The 25,784-nt window shown below is 43.6% G+C and overlaps 1 protein-coding gene across 4 annotated transcripts in view; it reads left to right on the top strand.

Moving 5' to 3' along the window:
* The first annotated feature begins 1,302 nt into the window (after nucleotides 1–1,302).
* The window catches only part of RERG (RAS like estrogen regulated growth inhibitor), a 110,732-nt gene continuing 86,250 nt past the window's right edge, over nucleotides 1,303–25,784 (top strand). Inside the window, exons 1-3 of one of the 4 annotated variants that reach the window (XM_087767303.1) lie at nucleotides 1,349–1,411; nucleotides 2,300–2,378; nucleotides 3,103–3,277. In XM_087767303.1, the coding sequence (XP_087623429.1) occupies nucleotides 3,217–3,277 (61 nt within the window). In that variant the 5' untranslated portion in view covers nucleotides 1,349–1,411; nucleotides 2,300–2,378; nucleotides 3,103–3,216. Of the gene's footprint in view, nucleotides 1,412–2,299; nucleotides 2,379–2,720; nucleotides 2,738–3,102; nucleotides 3,278–25,784 lie in introns of those variants that run through there. The other 3 variants (XM_087767302.1, XM_087767305.1, XM_087767304.1) reach the window with 3 other exon arrangements.

Genomic DNA, 25,784 nt, shown 5'->3' with positions numbered 1-25,784 from the left:
TTCCCCAGATGCAAAATAGACGCTCACCAGTTGCTCTCTTAGGAGGATGGAAAAAGCTAATCCCTCTAAATTATGTAAACCAAACAGAGAGTGAAGGCTTAAAGCCTCAGCATTTATTTTTAAGAAGCAAAGCATAAACCACACTACTGCTTTCACGTCTGCCTTCTAATTTTTTTTTTGCCTTTGAATGATATGCATTACAACTATTTTAAGATCTGCTCCTGAGTGCCTGCAGCTGGCACAGCTGGGAGGGAATAGTAGGTGCTGATTTCTCCTCAGGACTGTCACCCTGCCCCCTGAACACTTATCGTGCTCTCGTAGAGAGACTTGGATCATGGAAGATCTTTTCCAATCCAACTTTTATTTAATTTTGCATCAAGAAAGACAGTGAGGGGAGAGCTTTTTATGTTACTCGTCTCTCATTCAGATCTGGGCTGGAACAGAAACAGAGGAGGAACATCCACTGAACTGTAAGTGTTTTCCAGCTCTGGTTCACAGCTGTTACTAATGTATCTTTACATTACTGGATAGTTTAATAAACAAGGAAGTAAGAGTTGTCTGGTGAATTTGGTCCTATCAATTCAGAACATGATCCCTGGCTCTGACACTGGCCTCTTAGAGGGACAGATGTAATTACACGGTTCGTTTTCCCCATTTGCAAATTGAAATAACAGTGCTTTCCTTTGCCACAAGCCATGTTGGGATGCAGGGAGGAAGAGCGTCCTGTAAAAAGTTGGTGCTACTGGAAAGCAGGCTGGTGAGGCAGCAACGTTACGGTCGCTTTGCTGTTATATTTGTCAGGACAGGGAGAGACTGTCTGGCTCTGTACAGAGTTACACAGGGCGGTACTGGTGAGCAGCACTAAGTAAAGAAGAGGGAGGGAAAGAGAGTACTTGAGATGTTAAATTAAACTGTGGAGCAGACTTGGCCGGGCCCGGTAGCAAGTCGAAAGTTATGCATGTGAACAACTGCCATTGTCCCGCATAATTAAAGGCTGCGTTACCGTCAAACACGCCGAATTACAGGGCTGCGCTCGTTCCTCTCGGAGGCCACGCCGGGCGCCCGGTAACGCTCGCAGGAATCCGCAGCGAGCGGCCGGCGCCACCTCGCCCTCCCACCCGCCGGCCCCAGCGGAGCCGCGCCGGGCACCCTCCGCGCCGGGGCGGGCGTGCTGCGCCCGGCGGCCCGCAGGGGGCGCCGCAGTGCCGTGCCGGGCGGCGGCGGCGGCGGCGGGCGCTGCGGGAGCCGCCGCCGGGCGGGCGGAGGGGCGGGCGGCCTCTCCGCATTGTGCGGCCGCTGCCGCCGGCGGGAGCGCGGGCGCGCCCGGGGCCGGGCCGCGCCTCCCTCGCTGAGCGCCGCGGCGCAGCCCGGGCACGGCCGTGCGCGGTCCCTCGGCGCCGCTCGCAAGGAGGTGAGCGCCGGGCGGGCGGCGCGGAGCTGTGCGCGCCCGCGGGGCTTCTCCGCGGGTGCGGGGAGAAGTGAGGAGCAGGGGGCGGGAGGGCGTGGGGAGGAGCGCGAGTGGGGAGATGCGGCGCGGGGGACGCGGTGCCCGCTGCGTGCGGAGCCGCGGGCGCGGAGCCGGGCGTGCCGGGCAGCGGAGGTGCCTGCAGCCGCGGGAGCCGCCCTGCGCCGGGCGGGCGGCACTCGCCGGCACCCGGCCGGGGAGCAGAGCCCACCCGAAGTTACGGGGCAGGCGGTGATGAATCAGTATCTACCTAGAAACGTAAAACAGACCTGCCGGCGGGGCTCGGAGCGCCCGGCGGCGGGGAGCGGCGCCGGCGGAGCGGCGGGTCGCACCGCAGGGGCTCGCCGGCGGCCGGTCGCGCAGCCCGAGGGCGCTGGGTTAGGTACCGGCAGGCGAGCGGGAGCCGTCGTGGGAGGGAAATACCGGCGTCCCCCTCCCACCCACCCCGCTGGGTGATACAGCTCCTGAAATCTCTGCGTTTCTAACTGTTCATGCAAAGTGAGCGTGGTCTGGTATTTACTCTTAGGCAAAATGAATCAGAAGCATAAAGACGTCAGAGATGAATTGGGACCCTTCTCTGTGTAAGGTGTCTGCTCTTTCTTTGTACAAGCTTTTCTTTTATAGGCAAAAGCCTCAGGCTTTTATTTCAAGAAACATGGTTGAAAGGCATTTTGCTGTAGAGTGGGTAATATTAACATAGAGCTTCCTACATCACTGTTAGAATTTGTGGCTAAAGCGGACGCTTCAGCCCAACAGCAAACCTTCATAACAGGTTGCATTCGCAAGTAAAGTTCTACCCTGTTTTAAAGGGAGGCTGAATTTTTGATGTTTTAGTCAGGGCTGAGGATCATCATCATCATCGTCACAGTTGCCATTTTTTCACCCAAGATCTTAAAGGATTCTACAATGACAGGTACTGTTACATTTTTTTTACTGTCCAGGTTAGAGAAATCAAGGAGATGAAGTGTCAGGTGACTTGCTCAAGGTCATGCAGCAAAGCTGTGAATATAGATAATTCCCATGTGGCCTGTTAAAAGTGTATTACCAGAAACTCTGGCATCCTTTTTCTAACCCCATGTGTTGCCGAATGTTTATGTATGAGCTGAGGCAGCTTAAACAAGGAGCACTAAAGAACTTCTGGGTACTGATTTGTTTAGCAGAGTGGGCAAGGTACAAGTGCTTAGAGATTTTTAAGCAACTGCAGCTGAGTAACTGAAACCTTTCTGGAACCGGAGGGCTTGAGGGAAGATCAGCTATCTGCAGGCCCTATTAGTGAGTGCTTGTGGCTTTTAAATACATTCTACAAAAACTGATTCATTGGAGTTGAGGCAAATACAGTAAATATAAGCGATTGCAGCTGAAAGAGAAAGAAAGAATAAGGAACCTTGTGAGGCAGGTACTTTGGGTTGCTAAGTACCTTTTGTGATATTACAGTGCCAGTGTGAAACAAACAGCGAGAGCTAGAAAGCTGAAGGTAGGTTTTGTACAAACAGTGCCAAATGTGTCAGTGGTATTACTGCAATGTTTAAAGCGGGAGCGTAGTGTCAATTGTCATGCCTGTTTAAAAAAGAAAAAAGGGGGAGGTTGAGGAAGAGCCTGGCTCCTTGCAGCTCCATCCTCGTGGTGTTCTTCCCCAGGCTCTGCATTGACGTCACAATGACACGGTGAAGCCGAAGACAGGAGCTGGGAACGGTTCTTCTGCTTCACTTTTGATAATCGAGTGAATTTGTCGCCACTCTGTTCCTTCCAGCATGGCTAAGAGCGCAGAAGTGAAGCTGGCGATCTTTGGTCGAGCTGGCGTGGGCAAGTCAGGTATGTTTGCTGTCTGATTTTTTTCTTCTGCTTGTCATCAGGTAACTTTCTGCTCCCTTTGCAGACAAACTCTTTGTACAAAAAGACAGCTGTGACCTTATTCTTGTCAGGGAGGTCAGGATCAGGCCAGGAGTTCTCTCTCTCTCTTACTTTCCACACTATTTTCTCCAGAATAAAAGTACTTTTATCGCTTTAAAAAACACAACAACAACAAAAAAAACAAACTTCCCACCCCAACTCAATCCCACTTCTCACGAAGTGAGTGGCAAGATTGCTCTTTTCCATTGGAACAGAATTAGTATTTAATTTGTCTCTTCATAGCTTGTGCTAGATGAAGGTATTTATATTATGTTCCCTATCTCCTAAGATCAGATCCTCTGTTAAATATTGGATGACTTCTGTAATAGCTGTAATTCTGGTTGATTTCAGTGGGAAATTTTCGACTCAGCAACTCAAAGAATTTTTATTCTCAGTGCTCTCTTGGATTTACATATTTACCAGGAAACCAAGAAAATATGATGTGTAAAGTTTGCATTTGGAAAGATCTTTTGAGAAATAAACATAGTCTGGTGAGTTCATATAGTAGAAACACAAGGGGGAGGCATAAATGTTAAAAATCCATTTCTACAGACAGCCTTTGCTTTGGTGAGACAAGGAGCATAACGCAAGGGTCGCAAGCTCTCTCGGGTAGTTTGCTGGTGTTGCATTAACTTGACAGCTCCAGGACCACTCTAACATGTCCTTGGCACCACAGGGATGAGGAAATAAGGAGACTGAGTCTAATCATGCTCCTGTGCCAGTCTGGGAATTGTAAAATACTGTTTATTTTGGAGAAATCTGCACAAGAGAAGCCACGAGGTAGGACGTACCTGTAAGAGCATTAGGCAAGACTCTCAGCTGCTGTCAACCAGCTCCGGTTCCCCAAAGTAACTTTTATATTAGAAGTGCCAAGGTATTGGCCCATAAACTGCTATTATAGTTTCGTTAACTTTGGAACAGGTTGTTTACAAAAGCGTGTTTAGCCAGAAGGTATTCTACCAGAACGCTATCAGTGAAGTACCTCTGTCAGCCTTCAGGAGAAAAGGCGTACGTGAGGCAGAGGTTGTTAGAGATTATACCACTTATACAAAGACAATGCAGATTAAATTCTACCTTTTTGAATAAAATACCTGAGGGGATGCGGATAATATAGTGGGATAAGTTTAAACTGTTCCTTCTCTCCTGCTGCGCTCACCCCCGCCCCTCTTTTGTATTTGTATTTCACTGGACCCTCCAAGTTTTGCGAGTACCTTCAGTGGTTCTCCTTTTGGTATATGTCTTACATTTGGTCAAGGGTTTCTGTGGTTGTTCAGTCTTTCGGCTGGATTAAAAATAATGCAAGAGGATGTTGAAGTATTTGCAGGAGACTCCCCTCGCTCCGATATTCTGAGCCATTTGAGAGCATATATTTTTATAAAAATAGAAAAACGACCAGTTGAATGCTCAGTTAAAATGCCTCACCAGTATAGGATCAACAAGAGCCTTTTTAACCTGTTGTATCCTTTTTGTAGACTTCACTGTACTAGGATTTTATGGTAAAAATGTTGTCCTGTAGTCCTGGAAGTGGGTGGGAGATCACTTTTAATGAAAAGCCAATAAAAACATCCTAGTCTTTCAGAGTCCTCCTCCTCTCCTTTTCTTTATTTCCCTTTGAAATGCAAGGAAATATTACATAAAATATGACTAAGGTCCCCTCTTTTTGGTTGTGACCACGCCTGTGAATCTGTGTGGAAATGAAGGCGCAAATAAGTGGCAGCACAACAGGGTGAATTTAAGTGGGTGGAGAGACTACAGAGCGCTATCAGCCACCTCGACAGAGCAGCAGCTGTGCCTCCCAGAATCTCCAGCTTGGTTATGAAAACCCCTCTTGTACGTTCCCATAAAAGGATCCAGTTGCAACAGCTCAGCCAACTCCAGAGAAATAAGCGTGTGTGCCTGCGGGGGGTGTCTGAAAATACCTATTTGCCTGTATCCAACAGTAGGAGCTGTGGAAGTGCTGTTGCACCTTCGCTAAAAGCAGAGCGGGGCACAACGTAGTCTTCAGATAGCTGGGTTTGGCGGATAAGCACCCTGCTAAATTAGTGTTGATAGTGTCTCTTTTTAGTAATGTAATTCCCTATCCCTGTGACCAGCTTGTAATAAGTTGTTGAGACAGGATCCTGTGGCCATAGGTTACTAGCGTAGGCTTGGCCAGACAGCTGAAAGATAAGACTCTAGAAGCAAGAATGCAAGGCAGAATGCTGGAGTACACTAGATATGTCTGATGAAAAGGAGACATTGGGTGATAAATAAGGCCACTGTAATTGCCAGGAAGTCATGCCAAAATATGGTCACTGGCTTGCTTTCTTGGCTCATCTTCATTTGCTGAGGAAGAGCCAGGCATTAGGTTCTTAATCTGTAAGTGGCTTCACCACCTGACAGCATCTGTGGAGTTACAGACACATATTGTAATATCCTGGAGAAGCTCCTCTTCCAGTTCCTGACCGGGACTTTGGATCAGTGAGTCAAAGCAGCTATGAAGAAAGAAGTGTTGTTCTTCGGGACATGTGGAGAATTAAAGCTGTCCCTCATGCACCATGAAAGTCAATAAAATTGTTACCGTTACTGAGAGCTGAGGAAGATCCTAATCTCATCGTTAATACTAGACATCTGTTTAATGGGGTGCAAGATTACTTGTTCTACTAAGTAGTCCCTTCCAATTAATCCAAGCCTCTACCAAACATGAGGTGGGAAACCAGAACACTGTTCACAAGTCAGAATAGCGATAGCATCTCAAAAGAGAGTTAAAGCCAGGGAAGACAAAACTTTTCTCCACTTTCTTGCTGCTTATCGAGTTTCTGTGGCTCAAAGGTTTAAAAACCAAACAAGGGGTAATAGCAAGTCTGAGTGTCAGCTTTTTACTGTTCTCCTTCCTTGCCTTGTCTCCTCCCACCTGCTGGAGAAGGCCAGCAGAATTGCTAATCAACTCACCTGTCCTGTTTTGGTTTTTTACTTAATGTAGACCTAAACCTTTCAAATAGAAAAGGAGGAGCAAACCAACTCAGAAAGGGGCACGTAAGAGTGCTCTAGTAAGGCACTTAGTTCAGAATTACCCTGAGTAGTAAATGACTGGTCAGCTCATCCGGGCAAGCTCATCAGGTATGAGCATCCCAACCTGCTCTCGTACAGTGGACTGGGTGCTCCTCTCTTCACCCAGTTCTTATTGTATAAAAGTTGCATAAACATTGCTTTAAACTAGCTGAAAAAAACCAGCTGAGGAGCTCTGCCTGAGCCAAGGAGCACTTTGCTACTGCTTCACTTGGGAAGAAGAGGAGACGCTCTGTGGGTGGGAAGGGACGTTGCTAAGCCCTGCTATAGATAACAGGGCTGCACCTCCTAACTTGGGCTAGAGTCAAGTGGCACTGAGGAGGAGAGAGAGCTTTTAAAGTCTTTTTCTTTATGTCCAAGGGGAGCTTGGAGGGAGCGGAGAATTAAAGTTAGAGTGAATTGCTGAAACATTGCTGTTTAAATTGTTCTTCTGCTGAATCCTACAGCTTCATTCCTATGGTAACAAAAGTTAGAATTTCCTAAATAGCTCCTTTTAAAAATACAGTAGTAACAATTAGTAAAGACTTAAAGGCCTTGTTCTTCCATGTCATCACAAGGTACAGTACGTGCCCAGAAAGCTAAAGAGGAGTGAAAATGTATGAACCAGGAGGAAAAAAGAAGGGCGTGTATTGGATAGCACTGCATGGCTGATGCTTTTCCAACTCATAATTCAGTTGACTATGAATGCTCAAAATACCTCTGCTTAGGAGCCTTTGTATTTTGGCCAAAAAAGAGAAAATGTCCAGCTGCGGCATGTGCTATCCAACTTGCCTTTTAGCTGTGTGTGTGCCAGGCTGCATACTCCAAGTTTCTGCATTAGCATGTATGGTGCGCCCAGCCATGGGCAGATGCAGTTCTCATCTGTCTGGACGGGCCATGCAGCTGCAGCTGTGGTACGTGACACGGAAGTGTATGTGGTTTCTGCTGGTGCTTAAGTGACAGGGAAAATGCTAAAGCTCCCACAGGCTCCCCCCAGTAAATACGTGTCTGCTTCTAGGCAGCTATGCAAATCATTTTCTTAGGCAATCAGGTACATGAGACACAGGGCTGTTGTCACCTTTTGATCCAGCGATAGCTCAGATGCTTGCTTTTGGGCAAGAGGGTGATTGATAAAGTGGCATCAGTAAATATCATCCTGCAAGGAGCCTGTCCCATCTCAGAAATGAAGATCTCATCAACTTAAGTCATTTTAGTGTCAGTTGGGAAAGTCCTGTGTAGACATAGATTTGTATCTATTGGCTTACACCATTTTCCCCGTCTAACCCAGGATGGGGAACATACTTGGGAGAAAGATATCTGGATTGGAAAGTTCCTACAGAACAAATTCAAGCAACAGCCAAGCCAGAGAGGCCTACAATCAATCTGTGTTTTGTTTTCATTATTTGGGGATATATCTGAAATACACTACCAAGGATCACTGCCCAACTGCAGGGTCTGGGCATGTGGGGAATAGAACTGAATTCAGCACCCCCCCATCCCCAGCCCCCTTCAAAAAAAAACCCCGCACGGCTTACTGGGAAAGAAGCCCATTTCAAAGTGATTTTCTACTTCACAAATCCCTGCTCATATGTTTTCCCCCACTAGTTTCATTTCAGGGACTTTTGGGGAGGAAACATGAGTTATTAAGGAGTGATTAGTCATCAAGCTCACAGCTCTGCTAGTAAGGCAGGGAAAGCTACCACAAAAGCTTCAAAGTCCATGCTATACCAACTGATGTATCTACAGAGGATTACTGTAATAAGGTGCCTCTGAAATCCAGAAATGTGGGTGGAAGGAGACTCTGTGGATTTTCTGTTGTGTTGTGGGTTGTTTTTTTTGTTTTGTTTTACACTGGTGGAGTAGATCAGTTTTGGTTTTTTTTTTTTCTTTGTTCTTAAGAATGGCAATGACAACCAGATGCTTAAGCAATTATTCAGTGATCAAGTTTAACACCCACTGTATTAATTGTCCCCTAATATTTTGCTGTTACTCATTAAACAATCCCACTTTTTTGCATCCTCTGGTTTTATACTTTTCAACCATGGCAGCAGGGCTGGAACCAGATGATCTTTAAGGTCCCTTCCAACCCAAACCATTCTATGATTCTATGTATGTGCATACATACTAGTAGAAATGTAACAATAATTAGGTCACTCTGGGTGAGGTGTTGTGGCCATTTCTCCCCCAGCAAGCATGCAAATATGTCCCTCTGGAGCAGGTAATATTGCAAGCAAGCAGTTGTATTAACATGACCTTTCCATACTTCTGTCCAGTGGATGGCACTGATGCATACAAGGATGGTGAGCCATGGGTTAATGGATCAGTGAAATAAGTTGCTGTCACCCATGAATGTGTGGCCCTGAGAGTCCTTGCCATGCTCACAAGAAGAGGGGCTGCTGTTGTAGTGGCCCCAACACAGGCAGTTTTGGGGCCAGGCAGGGTGTACATTAACCAAGCGCAGGGCCCTGCTGGGATCAGCAGTAACCTGTGGGCACCCCCAGCATGCTGCTTGAAAAAGCCCTGCTGGCGTTACCACTCAGATACAAGCTTTTAGTCAGCAGCTGTGCGACAACTAGTCTTTCTTGGACTTTCTCAAAACTACAGTTGTTGATTCTTGTTATGGTAAAACTGAAGAGAGGGAACACCAAGAACTTGGGCTAGACACAGAAGCATTTCCCCTGAGTGCCACGATGGTCTGCTTGTATCTGTTACCTCCTCCCTTCCCGCTGCTTATTTGCCTGTCCATGGTTCACTATAGTCTTGCCTTTGGTATATGCCTTGGGCATTCGTGCTCTGCTTGACATTCGATCTTCCTTCTGGCTAACCATGGAATAATAAAACACAGAATTTCTCTAACCAAATGCCAACATTGTTCATTCAAGCATAGCTGCCTTCCCTGTTCCATCTCATTTAACTACATCTGACACTGGCTCTACCTGCGTCCCCTCTGAGCAGCTGGTGGCAGCTGTTAGAGTTAAGACTAGTCCTGCTGTTCTTTGTTTCTGTTTAGGTTGGGCTAAATATAGCCTGCTGTTTGATTACAGGGGAAGGAATGCCAGGATTCAAGATTTATGTGTGCAGCACAGCTTTTTCTCTAGACCTGTGCTCAGCCACCCCCTGCAACGCTTGCTTTGATAAGATAGCCATCCTGTCCACTTCTGTCTCCTGTAGTCATTGCGAAAGACAACTGCAAAGCTTCCTGGTGGAGTCCCAGGAATCCTTTGCCTGCTTACCATGAAGCCTTGCACTTACTGCTTCCTCCCATCTCCATTTCTCATCTCCAACTCCTTCGTTACTCTTTGCCCACACTGTCAGTGCATCATTAAGGGCTCAGTGCACAAGATCCAGATGAGTTGACCTGGCAGCAGTGATGTGGCAAAGAACAGCCACTCTGAAGTGATGCCTGCTGTCCTGGAAACCATTCCCTGGCTTGGACTTTGAGGATGCTCCAAGCTTTGAGTGCTGCAGACAGTCGTTGTGTGAAGCCAGCTTCATGCAGGTTAAAAAAGGAAGCAGTGTATATCTTTACATAGCTAGCTTTGGTCATAGAAGTGGGTAAATTCACCTATTTTGACTTCATAGCAGAGCAGGAGAAACAAGTTATGTCTGTACTTCCCAGGCAAACTTTCTTTTTCTGCATTTATCTTTGCACCACCATTGCGCCTTTTACATTTACAGCACCCAAAAATAAATATGTAAGTATATGAAAAACTAACACCGCCTTAAAGTAGGAGGATGAACAAAACGCTTTAGGCTTCAGCTGAGCTGTGGTTACAGGGCTGTCATTAGCTGCTGTTGACTGAAGGTGTTTGTACCCTCTCACTGCACGCCTGGCAGGCACTCCCAACACTGTGGTTGAGCAGGAGAGTGGAAGAATTGCTGTAAGATAGCAGTGGGCAAGGAAACTACAACATCCTCATCCATATGCTGCTTTTATTCCAAGTCCATATTTGCTCAGCATTACTGACAGTCTTTTATTATACACGCTGCTGCAGAGGTAGAGTTGCAACTTTGGGAGAAGGCACCCCTCGGCTTTCCTTCCCTTTCCACAAGCAGTTTGCAGGGCTCTGCTGTGAACGGTCCCCTGTTGCCGCTCTACTGGTTATGGGACTCCCACCTCACCAGCTCTGAACCTTGCCTGCTGTTTGAACTAGCATTTCTTTCCATTCACCTCAGATTAAACCAGCTCCCCTGATTTCATTGACTCCTACCTCTTCCCGGAGTCAGAAAAATGACTGAGAAGGGCGGTGCATCCGTTTCTATTGCCTTTTCATAATTCTGGATGGGAAAAGTACTTTTTATGGTTGTTTCCCACCAGGTAGAGCATTCACACTGCTGGAGTTAGTCTGCAGCTGTTACAGTTTCTAATGGATTTGCCATGTAGGTGTTGGGAAATGCCATATATTATGGTAGTGACGCTGTAGATAACTCATATTCTATGCATACGGTATGAAAAGATGAATGGCAAGAGAAGCATGAAGCCCTGGGGAAGGAAGTAGTAGATATATTAAACATATGTGTGGCTTTAAAATGCCATAGAAATTGGCTGGAGTCTCCAGCTGCCTTTCCAGAAATGTTAGACAGTAGTCTGCGCACAGGAAAATGAGAGAGTATGTTGAAAACATCAAGCCTGGTTTTGAAAGCATGTGAAGCTCCTGACATTCACAGGTTGTTTTGATGCTGCTGCTCAGGGGTCAGCAGAGAGGAAGCTGCAGACAAGCAAGAGCAGAGGCCTGGGGCAACGATGCGGGAACTGTTTAGATAAGTGGCTTGAAAAGTTTTCAAGCTGGAAGGATGCAACTGGAGAGTGCACAGGATATACTCTCCCAGGGAGGGAATTTCTTTAGCACTTGAACAGCACTCTAGCTTTCCAAAGGGCTGTGGGAACAAGGGCCACCACCATGACCCTCCTCCAAGGCACACCACTATGACTATCCTCAAGTGACCAATATGCAAACTGAGGCAAAGGAAGGAGGAGACGGATAGTCTCAAATCACCAAAGGAACTGTGACTCAGGCATCGCCAAAGCTTCTTTCCATGATTTCTCCTCTGGGCCAGAGCTGCAAGGTTCAGCCTGTAGATGACTCCCAGGCAGGTAATAGTCACGCAGCATCTGAGCCTCAAGCCCTACAGGCCCTGTGGGATCCTTATGACCCTTTGTGGCTCATCCACTGCCATTAATTATTGACAGCAAAATAAAGCTTTGAAATAGCATTTATTTTCATTAAAAACATATTTGGAAATCCTATCTTTCACTACTTACCCAGGAGGACTTAATTTCATTTTGACCCACAGGACCACAAGCATAAAAGGAGCTTGTCTTTACCTGCTTTCTCCCTTTCATGCAGCTATATTTGCCATCCAACTCTGAGTATAACTATAATATAATCTGTCACAGATTTGCACAACCCTAGAGGGCTGCTTTTGTCAGTGGCTTATCTCTGTGCCTGCCATGGGAAACAAAAATCCTACTCCCCACAACAGCAGAAGCCAGTTACACAAAGCTGTTGACCATGATCTTTTCCTGACCCACCCAGCAATTGACCTGTGCCCTTGAGGAGCTTTACAAGTGAGAACTTCAAGTCTGACATTCAGACCAGGGAAGTGCAAGAAAGAATGTAGAAGCCAAAAAATCAAGAGTGGACTATTTATTTCTTCACTGAAATAGGGCTGCAGAATAAATAGAAATATATTGGAGAGTCACCACAGAAGAATGCAGTATTAGACCCATGGGGAGCAGGAAAAAAAACAAACAAACAAAAATCCCCAAACCCCACACTCTGCAAAACAGGGGGCATGGGATTATGAGTGCCAAAACAAACACCTTGTGTTAACCAGCCTCAGTGGCAGAATCTGTGACGCCAAGCACTACTGCTTAACCCAACTGCATGCTTGTGGTTACATATGCTGGAGCTGGTTCTGCTCCAGGCCAAATTTCAACATGAAATAATTTAATAGTGATCCACAGCAGGAGTTTGTCCCATAAGTCCATGTCTGCCAGACCTATTACCAGGCAAAGTTTCAGGAAATTTATCTCCAATTAAGAAAAGGTGGCCTTTATCTACAGGGGAGCATGGCAGGTCACAGGAGATTATAGAAGAGAAGTGGAGAGGAATATCAGCATCCTTACTTATGTATTTATTTAGCAAGATGTCCTTCAGTGATGTGTGGTCTTTTACCCATTCTGGCAGTGGGTGCCTGCTTACCCCAGCTGAGCATCTGGTCAAACAAGCCTCTTTACAAAGCCAGGAGCGTGAAGAGGGCTGCCCACCTCCTGCTGCCGTGCTGTGCCCACACAACCACCTTTCCCCTTGCTGCAAGAAAGAGCTGAGGAAATTGCTTTGTTCCTGACCACAGCCGATAAATTCACTAAAGCAGGATTGAGAGCTCTTGTAATTCATATCCTAGCAAGTGCAACTGCAGCTTGTATCCACTCCTCCTATTTATTTATGCTTACCTTGCTGATCAAATGACAAAAACTGGGAGCACAGCAATTTTGCCATAAAGATGCACAACCCTGAAAGCCAAACACCTGCTGCTGAAGAGCTGCAGGCAGAAAGGTTGAAGGCAACAAGAGACAACTTCATCCAGCGCCCAGCTACTGTATTCTAATCATCAAATATTCACATACTGTGTCCTATTGATGACTTTGTGACTAAAGAGACATGCTTGGTCATAGAGCTGTGAATAATCTAGCTAGAGGCTAGCAAACATAGGTTGGCCATGGGTGGAAAACAATTGAGCAGAAGGAAACCACTATTGAGATTTGATAAGTGAAAAATGTAAACCAAAATTCTCCCTGTTAAGTGTTAATGGATGAAAGATTTATTAATGAGCTGTACTGGTAAGATATGAAAAGTAAATGATGCAAAAGCAATCCAAGCTCATTTTTTTTGCTTGAAGGGAAGTGACTAACCCAACTGGATGGTTCAGATGCATTTGGAGTGAGAGGCAGACCTCTCCTGGAAGCACCAGCTGACCACCCTTCTTGTATAACTGATATTGTCTCACTAAAATAAAAGCAAGCACTGTCTGAGGCAAGCAATCAAGATCTTGCCTTTAATTAATCTTCAGTGCCCCATGGTAATCTCAAATAAGTATATCTCACACAAGAATATTCTTTAGTTAGCGTTTAGTGTAATTAAACCAGTCTTTCTCACCACCACCCACCATGCATCCTAATATCACTTTGGTAATTTCTTGGGGATTTTCATTTGCAGTTTCTGACCTGGCATCTAAAACTATCAAGCCCCTCTCATGAAAACAAACTACCTCTATTTTAAACATACTCAGTATGACTGTTTTCTTCATTAATTTTCTATTTAGGATCTAGCATGAAAGAGGCACCTGAGCTTTGACTGAGCACCACTATGGTGGAAACTAGTAGAAATTCACATAGTGCTCAGTGTATGTTGGAAGATGTTTGGGAGCCTGTACTACAAGAAATACTAGTTTGGACAAGTCTTATGTATAGCTCTGCAGACTTCTAGGGCTCCAAGGAAGAGATCATGCACCGTTTCCACTCTTTCCTGCTTGAAAAGGCAGGCACATTGGATTCTGAGCTAAGAAAGGAGCTTTGCCTGTTCTGTTTTCCTAGTCCACCTCTGCAGAATAAGCCACCAAATTATATAGGAATTTCATTCTCCTATTTTATATTCATGCCACAACCTCAGTAAAGTTACCTGTTTCCTGAGCAGTTATAGCACCTATTATGTATATGGATTGGTAAAATCATGGGCAGTTACTGATGTGCATGGTACAATAAGCATCAGCTCTGCAGCAGACTAGCTTGGCATCTCTTTGAAGATGAGACAAGAGACAGACCATAGAAAATACCATAGAAAAAGACCACAGAAAAGACCATAGGAAAAAACCATAGAGCAATTTAAGTTTTTGCACCTTACAGGTATGAAAAGTATCATAATTTGCCTGCAGGAGGCCTCTAGACCCAACTGAACAAAGCATTAGTATCATTAGGACTAATCTCATGTTCAATATCATACATCATCTTGCCTCACATTAGGTCTGTATCTAAAAGACTTTTTAATCACCTAAAGTAATTTTGCCTGGATCATTTTATAGCATTTCTTCAATTGCCAAATGTTTACTGAATGGTACTTTCTAGTAAGCTGTGAAAATTTTAATACCATCAAGTTTGAGGAACTTTGTTACACATGCGATTGCTGCAAGTAGTACTTTTTGTTCCCAGTGCTGCAGCACAAGACAGGGACTGGCTGCAAATAGAAGCAGAGGACTCAACAGAAAAGAATGACCTTCACAGCCAAGTTAAAACAGTACATTGCCACCTTAGATCCTACGTCTAGTTTCTGCACAGGAGGTAGCCAACGTTCATGTTGTTCAAAAAGGCAGGGAAAATACAATGACCAACAGCAGGAGTTTGAACAGGGCTTAGAGGAAACATGTTCGTGATTAAAACACCTTGCAGCTTGATTGTGTGCTGTCATTTTCCATTTTCTGTTCATTCCCATTAATACCATTGCTCTTGGTGAAGGTTAAAATGCTTTTGTGTTTTGTGGATAGCAAGACATAGCGGATGGAAAAAAAGTCCTTAGTTTCAAGTGTGGGCAGACCGACATCATCATGTGTTAAAAGTACTAAATCATTGTGCAATTCCAGGACTTCTGTTTGCTTTAATAGGTGACTCTTAAGAAGTCGGGCCTCTACACTCCTGTGACATTCTAAAGGCATATTTCATATGACATTTCAGAACACTTTAAACCTGCTGATTGCAAAAGTGCTCTCAGATCCCAAACTGTGCTGCTCAGAAAAAAAGTTTCCATGGCAGTCACAAACACAGGATGCTCGGTGTGCCTCCCAGAGTACTAACCCAGTGGGAGCAGTTTTGCACATGGGTGTCTTTTGTAAGGCATAATCCGGTTGCACCTCTACAGTTTCCAAAGAGTCTTAGGGATGGTCTTAATGATGTCACTCTTGTATTTGGAGAACAAGATGAACATGGTGTGGGTTTTTTTTAGTCTTAATATTGACCTCTAGAAAAATTTATCTGCCTGAAGCTTAGAGTACAGAATGACATTGTCTAGCTCCCTGTTGGACTGCAAGCCTTCTGAGGAGCAAAGCCAGTGTCCAAGTAAAAGCAGTGGTACATGACCCAAGAGATCCAAGTTTGATTCCTATAAGCAAAATGCCTCAGCTGCTGGCTTTCAGCTATTAAAAAAAAACCAACAAAAACTAAAACCAACCAAAAAACCCCAAACCAAAAACCTAAACCCCACACTCAAAAAACCCGTCAAACAGGCTGGGAGAAGTTCATGAATTCATGGAGCTGCTAGGTCACTGTGAGAGTGAGGACTGTCTCTTGAATAATGCCTAATGATTGTTCTGCCTTCAGTTTGTCCCTGTACCTCTCACATGAGGGCTAGCCAGTACTGAAAAAGCCTTATGGGTTGCGACATCTTTTAGCACAGCACAGGCGTGTGCAGCGAAGGCAGTGATGCTAATGTGGTAACTCCTCATATCACTCAAGGACTTTAGTGAAGTACTGGAACATGATCAAGGAATTTTGTTACCTCAGCACAACATCATAGCTACTGCTTCTAAAAAAAAAATCATACCATTCTGAAGCTTTCTGGCACACAAATGAAGTAAAATAAGTGGTATTTAACTGCCTTACTGTAGGAGGACTTATGCCATCTGCATCTCCAGAAGCCAAGTCACAGCAGCTCCTTCAACTCGTACATTTGAAAGAGAATATTGTTCCCTAAATATTGTCATGCAGGTAGCGCACTTGCTACCATACTTCAATATTAAATGATCCTGGGGAAATTTTGAATGGCAGCAACATGAGAGGCATGTATGGACTCTCTGCTCTTAGGGAGTCAGTGCAGGGTTCTCTAGCAGTAGTCACAGCAGTGCAGAACTTGTCCAATTGTAGGGGTAACTCATGAACCTCCTAGGATTTTATTCCCCAGTAAATAATTTCCCCAGTGACAAGCATTTTCTGTCCTTCATTGCAAGGGAGTCAGTGTAGATGACTGCATTGACCCTTTCTTACTTGAAAAAATACAGTCTTGTTGACCATGATTATATTAAATTACAAATTTTTCCCTGGTGCTTAGTTGCCTTCCCCACCTCCTAAACTAAGTCACTTCTATAGTCACAATCCTCTCCTCTAGGCCTCTTGAACTTCCCTTTTTCTTAGTAGAGTTTGTATTCTATATATCTGATTATTCCTACATACCATCTAACCGCATGGAGCCCCATCTTCATTTTATAAGACAAATGATTTTCATAATACAGTTATGGAATCTCTTAATAGTATTTAAGAAAAAAATATGCAACTTTCTGTTAAATAAAACAAGTACATGTAACTTTATAGCACAAAATTGAAAGCATTAGCTGAGTCAATGTTTGGACTATGCTATGGGGGTGTTGAGAAGTAACTTGCAAATTTTATGCATTTGAACTCATTAAAATGAACAGCACAATTTATGCAGCTGTGACTTATTTGCAAGAATAGGGATTAACAGGAGCATGTGGAATAGCAGAATACAGATGCAATTTCTTCTGTAAATTCACATTGAGATCAGAACAAAGATGCAGAGCTTTCTGCTGACTCTTCTAACATTAATATTTTTACCTCTGACCAGGGTGTAAGATTTGAAAACACACTGGCAAAGAAACTAAGAGCTTGTATAGAGGAGATCCTGCACATATGGGGCAGTGGGGCGGAATCTAGACACAGACAGTTTTAGAAAGAAAATCCAAGTTAACACTCTCGGATGATGAAGAGGCAAAGTCACAGAAAGGTGACCTTTAGTTACAACTCTTCAAAACTAGATTGAAATTTCACTGGATTATTTGCAAAGCTGAAGAACATTAGTTATGGGAAATTAAAGATTATTAGTTAAATTAATTCAAGATTCCACAAAACACTAGACTAAATAACCTTGTACAGTGCCCTGAACAAATGCTGTGTCCCTCACAGACAGAAGGAGGTTGATATATAGGTAAGATTTGATTTCAGTCTGAATTGCAGCTTGTTGGTGCCACTACTTCTGCACTGTTTTCTCATCCTTAGAGGTGATAATCTGCTAGGGAGGTCCCAGTTTAAAGGAGGTCCTCCTGATTCAGAGACAGCTCTAGGAGATGTGAAAAGCAAAAAGCAGAGGTTTCAAAACACTCACTGGGGAAAGGGTGAGAAGGTAGATGTTTTGGTTTGTTTTTTTTTTTTAAATCTCTTGATTAGGAGCAGGTTTCCTCAGCCTTAACCACTACAGGGACTTGAACAGAACTGATCCAGGAGAATCTGCAGTGATTTACAGCAAGACTCCCCCTCCCCCGCCCCCGAAAAAATACTGATTTGGGTCTCTTCTGAATTGCCATTATTACTTAGCTTCCATAGCAATATCTCCACAATTAAAGAGTATTGACAGACATCTGGAGATCAATCCAAAGTCTGTGGAAATCAATGATAAAGCATGCATTTACTTCTGTGGGCTTTGGAGCAGATCCATGGAGGGCAGGGTCAGTTGTTCCATGAATTGTGTCCCACTATGGCACTTCCCAGGGAGGAAAGCAGGAGTTTGGGGCATCCCCACACCCAGTACTAGCACACCGTCTCAGAAAGTAGTATAATGAATTCGAAGACAAAAATACCATTTAAAAGCAAGCATTGTAAAGGGCAAAAGACCCCAGGAGAAGCACGGCATGCTATTTCCTCAATCATAGGTGCTGCGTTGTTTTGCATTCGGAATTTGGAGCACTTCCTACAAATTGTCTAAAAGCTCATCATCTGAAAAATTAACAGTTCAAACTTCTTTTCCATCCCTGCCTTGTAACAGACTGCAAATAGTGCAGCACTAACAGACCCTTGCAGTAGCACATAGTTCATGTACTGGGGACAGGCACTGAGCAAAGGACGTGAATTAACTGACACCAAGCTGGTAGCTGTGCCAGGAGTCCAACCCAGACCTCTCCAGTTCAATCTAAACCCTGATTCATTGGACCAAGGACTCTTCCTGGTGTTTGCATGGTTTGAACTGCCGCTATCAGCATGTTAGATTTTTTTTCAGTCACACAAATGCAGACTTAGTGCAACCTACTAGCTTCATCTCCTAGATACAGGCATCTAGTGGAGTGCTTATTGTCACAGGACAACAAGGACATGTCCACAGTTACAGCGTTTTTCTGTTCAACAGCGATGTGATACTTCTAGATGAACCTGGCTCGGACAGTGGTGAGAAAAAAAAAAAAAGGTGGTTTGAGAGCATTGGCAATTAAAATATTGAGGAGACAATGCTAGTTATTAGCATACAAAGCATCAGTCTCACAATTTCAGTAAGAGGAACTATTTAGCTGTGCTGCCTCAAAATGCCAAGTTCTGTAAGCGAAATCAATGTGGCTCCTGCATTTCTTGCTCTGACAAGGATGGGACTCATCAGTTTTCAGACTGACAGGTGGAGCTGGAAGCAACACTATTTAGGGTAGCCTTAAATAGTAATAGGGTAGTACCAGATCCCCTCTAAGTTTCTCAGGACATTGCTTAGATTTAGCTATTCCAGCTGGATATTTCCGTGCTGGGTGTCTGCTTTGGGTTGCTTTCTCCCCTGAAGATATCTGCAGAAGTAATACAGTCATTTCTAAGAACAAGGTTAGGAAAAAAAAAAATGTGTTGTGTCTGTGTTAAAAAAAATATTCTCACAGCCACTTTATATAGGTATTCCACTATCATCATTGCCCAGAGCAGGAACTCAAAATATGACAGAGTGGGGTTAGCATGTCAGCAATGCATGCTTTTTGCTATGCTCATGAAAGTATACTTATGTTTGGTAGCAAGCCAATGCCTCTGGAAGTCCTAAGTTGTGTTTGAGCTGTGAGTTAAGTTTTCCTTGCAAGTTTATCCTTATGGAAAAATATTCCGGCTCTGGATACAGCGCCATCTTTCTTTTCAAGGATCCATTTAAGGAAAAAAGTGGGCATGCTGGCATTATGGCCTTTTCCTTTTTCCTGGCACAGAGGCACTATGAAGAAGTAGTGAAGTGCATGAGAGACAAATCCAAAGAAAGGAAAAGCAAACAGTAATTTAGGATTAAGATTGCCTTTCTATTAGTTTATCTGAAACATATTTGTCTCAGGAAAGCAGTTCTGGAAGCTAAAAATGTAGCTCCCAGCCTCAGAGATCAGCGGCAAAATTTCGGTCGCTTTACCTCATCTGGCATTTAAGTCTCTGCATGTCAGCACAAGCATTTGTCTCTTCTGTGCTTGGGCTTCGATGGAGCTTTTTACACTATCTTTTTTACACCCAGTGCAACTAGAAATAAAGAATGAATCAGTCTCACCCACTTAAAGATGCTTCCCTACTGGGCAGGGTCACAAGACGTCAGCAAAGGGAGATCTCTCTCCCGCTACTGCCTGTGTGCTAGTTAGACTAAGGCTAAGCAGAGGTCACCCATCTCAAGGGCCATTAGGCCAGCCAGCACCTCTCACCAGCACAAATAAGAAACCAAAGCACAGGGCTGAGGTTGACCTCACTGGTTCAGGAGAAAATGTTAGTTAACTACCATAGATATAAACAAACACATAGGGGGATGGATATACATGCATACGCACAAATACATATCTCTCCGAGTATCTTTTAGCAGCTGGGGTTTGTGGCCTCATATTCACTGTCTTGAATAGCCCAGGCAGAGCCTGCAATCCTGCAAAACAAGTTCCAGTTTTCAAACTGCACAAGGGTTATATGGGCTATTTATGAATCTAAGAAACTGAAGCACTGCTAAAAGAGAAAAGCCTACCTTCATAAGACCTCTTCTCAAACATAGGCCTCTAAGGGAACATCAGGGTATCTTTTATTTTTTTATTTTGTCTCATGTCCTAGATAGAAGCCATTCCAGAGTAGTTATTTTTCCACCCATTTCAATTGAGAGGTCAGTTTCTTGTAGCCTCTGAGTGATTTCCCCACCCCCCACCCCGCCAGTGGCTTTTTTAGTGCAGGGCTGGAATGCAATGTTCAAGTGAGAGCAGCAAGCAGCTTGAGAGGCAGTTTTAATACCCTGAGTATAGACCATGCAGCAGCACCAGCAGGCCCAGACACCATTGTCAGTGCATTAAATTAATTCTAGGTCTTCATCTTAATTCTAGGTCTTCATTTTAGCTAGATGCCCCTAAGACTCTAAAAAGTGACAGATAATCCAAATAATGCCTTCCTCAAAATTTAGCACTCACACAGCAGCAAGAAGTTTTTGTTTAGCCTAAGATTCCAGTTTAGGCTACCTCAAGTGATGACTGCATGGCACTTTGTGCACTGGCATTTACATCAGCTGAGCAGCACACTGTTATTTAGCTTTGATGGAATTTTATAGCCTGCTTTACTGCAGCAAGAGCAGCAATGCGATGGATCTTTTAAATAAATCTCATGTGATGGATTTGCTGGCGCCTTATTTAGACTAGGGGTGAAAACTATCCCACCCTCAAAGCTCAACACGTTTACCACCAACACAGGCACCATTTGACACCATTAGTGCAATTTTGACTAGGAAATTTATATAGAAAAAATACATATACTGCGTGGGGACACATCACAGATGAGCATTAAGTGCATGCAGTGAACAACTCAATACTGAATATAAGCTCATTTTGGTATTAACTAGCTTAAGTCAAAGCCCTACTACACAACTAGATGGGTCGTCTCTTCTGCTGTGTGTGGTTTCACTGAAATGCAACAGTTGAAATGAGTGTTCTGGGGTTCATCCACTGCTGAAACAAGCTGTGGGGAAAATAATTCATTTAAGGGTAACTTCAATTTCATGTTCACTCAGAAGATGAGTTTAACCCATTTTCTTTTTAAAGCAGCTTCCTCTCCCCTTCCGCCAGTTCCCTCCACTCTCTGCTTTCTGCTTCTGTGCTGCAATACCAAAGGAAGCCGTTTGAATGGTATTTTTTCACCTTGTCCGAAATTGCCATGAGGAAAATCTGTTGTCCCAGTGAGAATTTTGCAGACCTGTGGAAAATCAAATAATTTTTGGACAAACCCCTGAACTTCTGGGAGTTTATCCAGATTTGGACTTTGTTTGTGCATTACTCAGGGAAAACCAGAAAAAAGGCATGGGTTGGGTCTGCAGTTCTTGATCCAATATGCCATGATATCTTAATTAAACTGTACCTTTGTTTGCTTAAGCCCTTAAGTATGTGGAACCGAAAACTTAGCTAAGACCTATTTATAGGGTAGCGTCACTGGTCTATGCAAGTGTTAAGTTAATCATTCTGACTGTTGCCTAGTCTATCTGCTATGCAACGCAAAACTCCTCGCCAGCACTTGTCTCTGTATGTGGGAGTTTAAGGGTCTGAAATACCCTGTCTCTTGCCTAGGCTTTGTACACATTGATACAAAGGAGGTTTTTCGCTGGATTTCCACTGCCTCCCCCTTACCACCTCTTTTTTTTTTCCACTCCCTCCAAGATATCCCTTGCTGAAGGGCAGTAGAAAGGGGGTCTTACAGCTCTGCTGCCTTTCTTGGGGACATGTGCTTCCACACTGGATGCCTTTGTGTCAGCCTTTTTCTGCTCAAAGCTTTGCTCAAAGCTTTCTGAAACTTGTATTGATTCAGTGTTTCCACTGTGACTTGCAGGGGCATGAAACCAGTATTTATATTAACCTGAGGCATATTAATTTTGCATCTATAATGAGCGATAAAAATCTGATCTTTAGCAAAGATACAGGAGCTGTCTGCAGATCCAGAATGTCACATTATCTTTTGATATTTGGAGAATCAGTTGCACAGGCCCAGGAACTAAGCACGTGAGAGCCTGAATCCTGAATTGTATTATATCCTTCACTAATAGTCAGGGTGCCTTCATATCCATGTGAGAATTTCCAAATCCTGGGCTTTTTAAACATGTTATGACATGCCATCACCAAAAGAGTTACAAAAATACCTTGAAAAAAATATTTTTTATGGAAGTTTTCCCTCAACATATTCCTGTATTTTTATATAAGAAAAGATACAGGTGATTTGACAAGAGCTTGAACCTTTTTGAGCAGTGGGCTTAAAATCTATTTAGAAAGGAAAAGAGTTAATTGTTTTATTAGTTTGATGTAGACTATTTAGCAATTTCCTTCCTATGATATAGGAAGAGAGCATCTCCCTGCATTTTTGCACCTCCCAGAGTATCACAGTCTGACTTGCAGTGTCATTCCTACCAGTTTGCATGAATGTTCAAGGGTACTTTCAGTGAATTTTAACTGCTAAAGAGAACAGTTTAAATATGACTACAAGTACAAGGATTGTGTTTACATGCACATAGCAAATGAATGACAGTTCTAAAGTCCAAGTGTGTCTACACCAGTAGTTAATTAGCAGCCAGAAAAAATACATACATTTCAATATTTAACCTTGAAGTCAAGTTGGTGTAAAGCTCTGAAGTAACGTCACATTAAAATATTATCCACAAATTCTGTCTTGAAATGAACCACAGTGAGCTGTAGTTGACAGCAGGAGACTTTGGTCCTAATTTTCTAGCATCTGTTCTTAATTCTGCTGCAATTTTAATATAACCTTGAGAAAACTTCTGTTGTTCTGGGATTCCTTGCTCACCATCGTATGCTGAGATACAAGTAGGAGGCTTTATTAATCTTGGAGAAATGCTTAAAGTCCTTGAATAGAAGAAGCTATGCAAGTGCAGGATGACAAAGAGAAAATTCCCTGGGGAGAGAGTAAGAGAAGGGGCAGGTGGAGGGGAGTTCCTGCACTCCTGTAATGCGTAGTTCTGCAAGTGCTTCTGCAGCATAGGTAGCTCTCAGAAGGCTGGCTAGAGTCAAAAAGATGCTCATTTGTGGCTGAATTAAGCTTTGCAGTCAAGGTGGATAGGAGAGGATGAGAAATTAAGGGGATGTAACAGCAGCTTTACAATGAGATGCTGGAAAAAATGGGACTCCAGTTAGAATGCAAAAGGTAGAGGGAAGATATGATCAAGGTTTACACATCATTAAAATGGCAGGTAAAATGAACACAGAGTTCATTGAATACTACAGTATGAGGCCACTTGATGAAACTAGTATAAGACTGGCTTAAAACAGATACAAGCAAGTATTTCTTTAGAGAATGGGTAGTGAAATCCTGAAACTAGCTGCTAGAGTTTTAAAACACAGGCAGCATCAGCAAGTTCAAAAAGGATTTATACAAGTTCATGGATAACAGATCTACAAACAGATTTTGAAAGCAGAAGGCAGGGATGTGCCCTGTAACATCCTTAATACAGCAATTCTCAAGGAGAGGAGTGGACCACAGAAAGCAACCAGGCTTGCATGCTCTCCCAAAACAGTATCTCCTGTTGCCACTGTCAGAGACTAAGCACTTGGCTAAGATAGACTGCTGGCCTGACCCAGGAGGGCATTTCCTATGCTCCTGTGCTACAGGGAACAAATCACAAAGTCAGCACAGTAACTTTACGTGCTGGTGTTTTTCTTGTACGATGATGCCCTTTCCTTATTAACTCCAGACTTCCAAATAACATCAGATCAGGACTAACCACTTTCCTGAACATATGCTACTACTGCCTCCCCAAGAAAGAAGGTGTCATTTTTTTTAAAATTCACATTTTCAATTAACTGCTATTAAGATTCTTTTTATTTGCTTTCTGGTGTGAGGTTTCAGAACACACCTGCTTAACATTTTCAAGCTTTTCTGCATAACCAGGGTGGCTGAACACACATCTCCATGGGCTTTCAAACAAAGCTGAGATTCTCAGAGTGTCTGCTGCCATCCATGAGGACTGCAGTAAAGGTAGTAAATGTCAAAAAAATTGTGGTAAAGTCATAAAAGATGGCAATACTTTTGTGACTAAACAAGACTGCAGCTGGCTGCCAGCCATCTAGATGATTTTATATGCGTTCAGCTTCCACAAATCAAAAAGACTTCTGGAATTAATCTATTTCAAAGGTCTGCATCAAAGAAAAACAACCATTACAAGTGGCACTTGACGTCCCAGCACAGGTATTAAAAAAAAAAAAAAAAGGGCACTAAAAGTCTGTTTTCCTGGCAGAGGACCCCTTTCACCACAGTCATAGCAGTATGGGGTGGTTTTTCTTGAGGCTGAACAGATGAATTGTGTCTTAAAGTCTATCAGCTGGAAACTTCTGCAGCAAAGGTTGACCACAAACTGATGCTGGTGAACCAGAGAGCAAAATCTGTCCAGGTACATTTCAGCTTAATGTGATTCTTAAGTTGTTGGCTTATGTTTTATTCTGCTTCTGCCTGGCTCCTTTCTTTTGCAAGAGCACTTTATCTGGAAGGCACTGTTCTGGCTTTCTGGGCCATATGATAGGTAGCCATCCATAGAGTGTCCTTTTCACTTGGCAGCAGGAATAGACAGCCCTCATAAGAGAAGTGATAATAAACACACACATGCTTATTCAGAAGTCTAACAAAATTTCGAGCTAGAGCTATCCAAAGTGTTGGGTTTTTTTTTTGTTGGTTGGGTTTTTTTGTGGTTTGTTATTGTTTTTTTAAACAGTCACCCAGATTCCTAGGAGTAATTTCTAAAGCATAAAAAAAAACACCCCTAATCTGACTGTAGCCAAGCAGAGGAAGAGTTAGACCTGTCTCACTGTAAACAAATACTTTACCTGTACCGCTGCACTTTAAAATGTCCTTATCAAAACCCCTGTAGGACCAGAGTATTCTTCAGAAGAGATCTACCAACCTGAACATGCAGCCTTGATATCATAACTCCGTCAGTTAAGAGGACTACACGTTAAGTCATTAAAGCAAGAAGGTGCGCAGCCTACTTGTACCCAAGCACAGGGTGGCTTATTTTGAGGAGTGGAGCTGTAAGATATGTTCTTTCCCTATGTCCCCGGGTGCCATAAGGAGCACAGGTAGCCAGGGAGTTATCTGGACATCCAGTGTGCGCACTGATGCAGTTTCTGAGTTATGATGCTTTATGTAGAGCAATCCTAATTTTAATGTGAGAAGTCCCGTATCTACTAATGAGAGCTGCAGACTAGGAAATAGAAGCCTGAGGGCTATTGATAATAGTTTGCTCCTTGTGTGGTCTTGACAAGTCACTTAATTGTTTGCTACCTCAACTTCTCCCAGCCCCTGAAGAATATAGTACCTTTTTATTTCCTCCTGCTTCTTTCATTATGGTAAGAACCAGCAAGCCCCAGCAGAGATTAGAGGACTCTCTCTACTATTTGCTATAAGGCAAACAAAAAAGATGTGCAAAAATCAACTGATGTTTGTATACTGATGAGTGCCTTGTTTGCAGTGCACCATATGGATGCAAAGTTTTCGTCTGGCATATTTCTACAAGCAGATGCCTGAAGGAGCAACTGCTCATCTGAAGTTTTTACTAGAGGAACCTCCCATTTCGTTTACGCCACAACCTCCTCCTCCTCCTCTTTCTCCTCCTTCTCTAACATA

The sequence above is a fragment of the Nipponia nippon genome, unplaced genomic scaffold (genome assembly GCF_047370975.1).
Source record: "Nipponia nippon isolate SJK-2023a ecotype South Korea unplaced genomic scaffold, ASM4737097v1 scaffold_3, whole genome shotgun sequence".
Lineage (NCBI taxonomy): Eukaryota > Metazoa > Chordata > Aves > Pelecaniformes > Threskiornithidae > Nipponia > Nipponia nippon.
The sequence above is the reverse complement of the archived record's forward strand: the minus strand, read 5'-3'. Positions and strand labels throughout refer to the sequence as shown.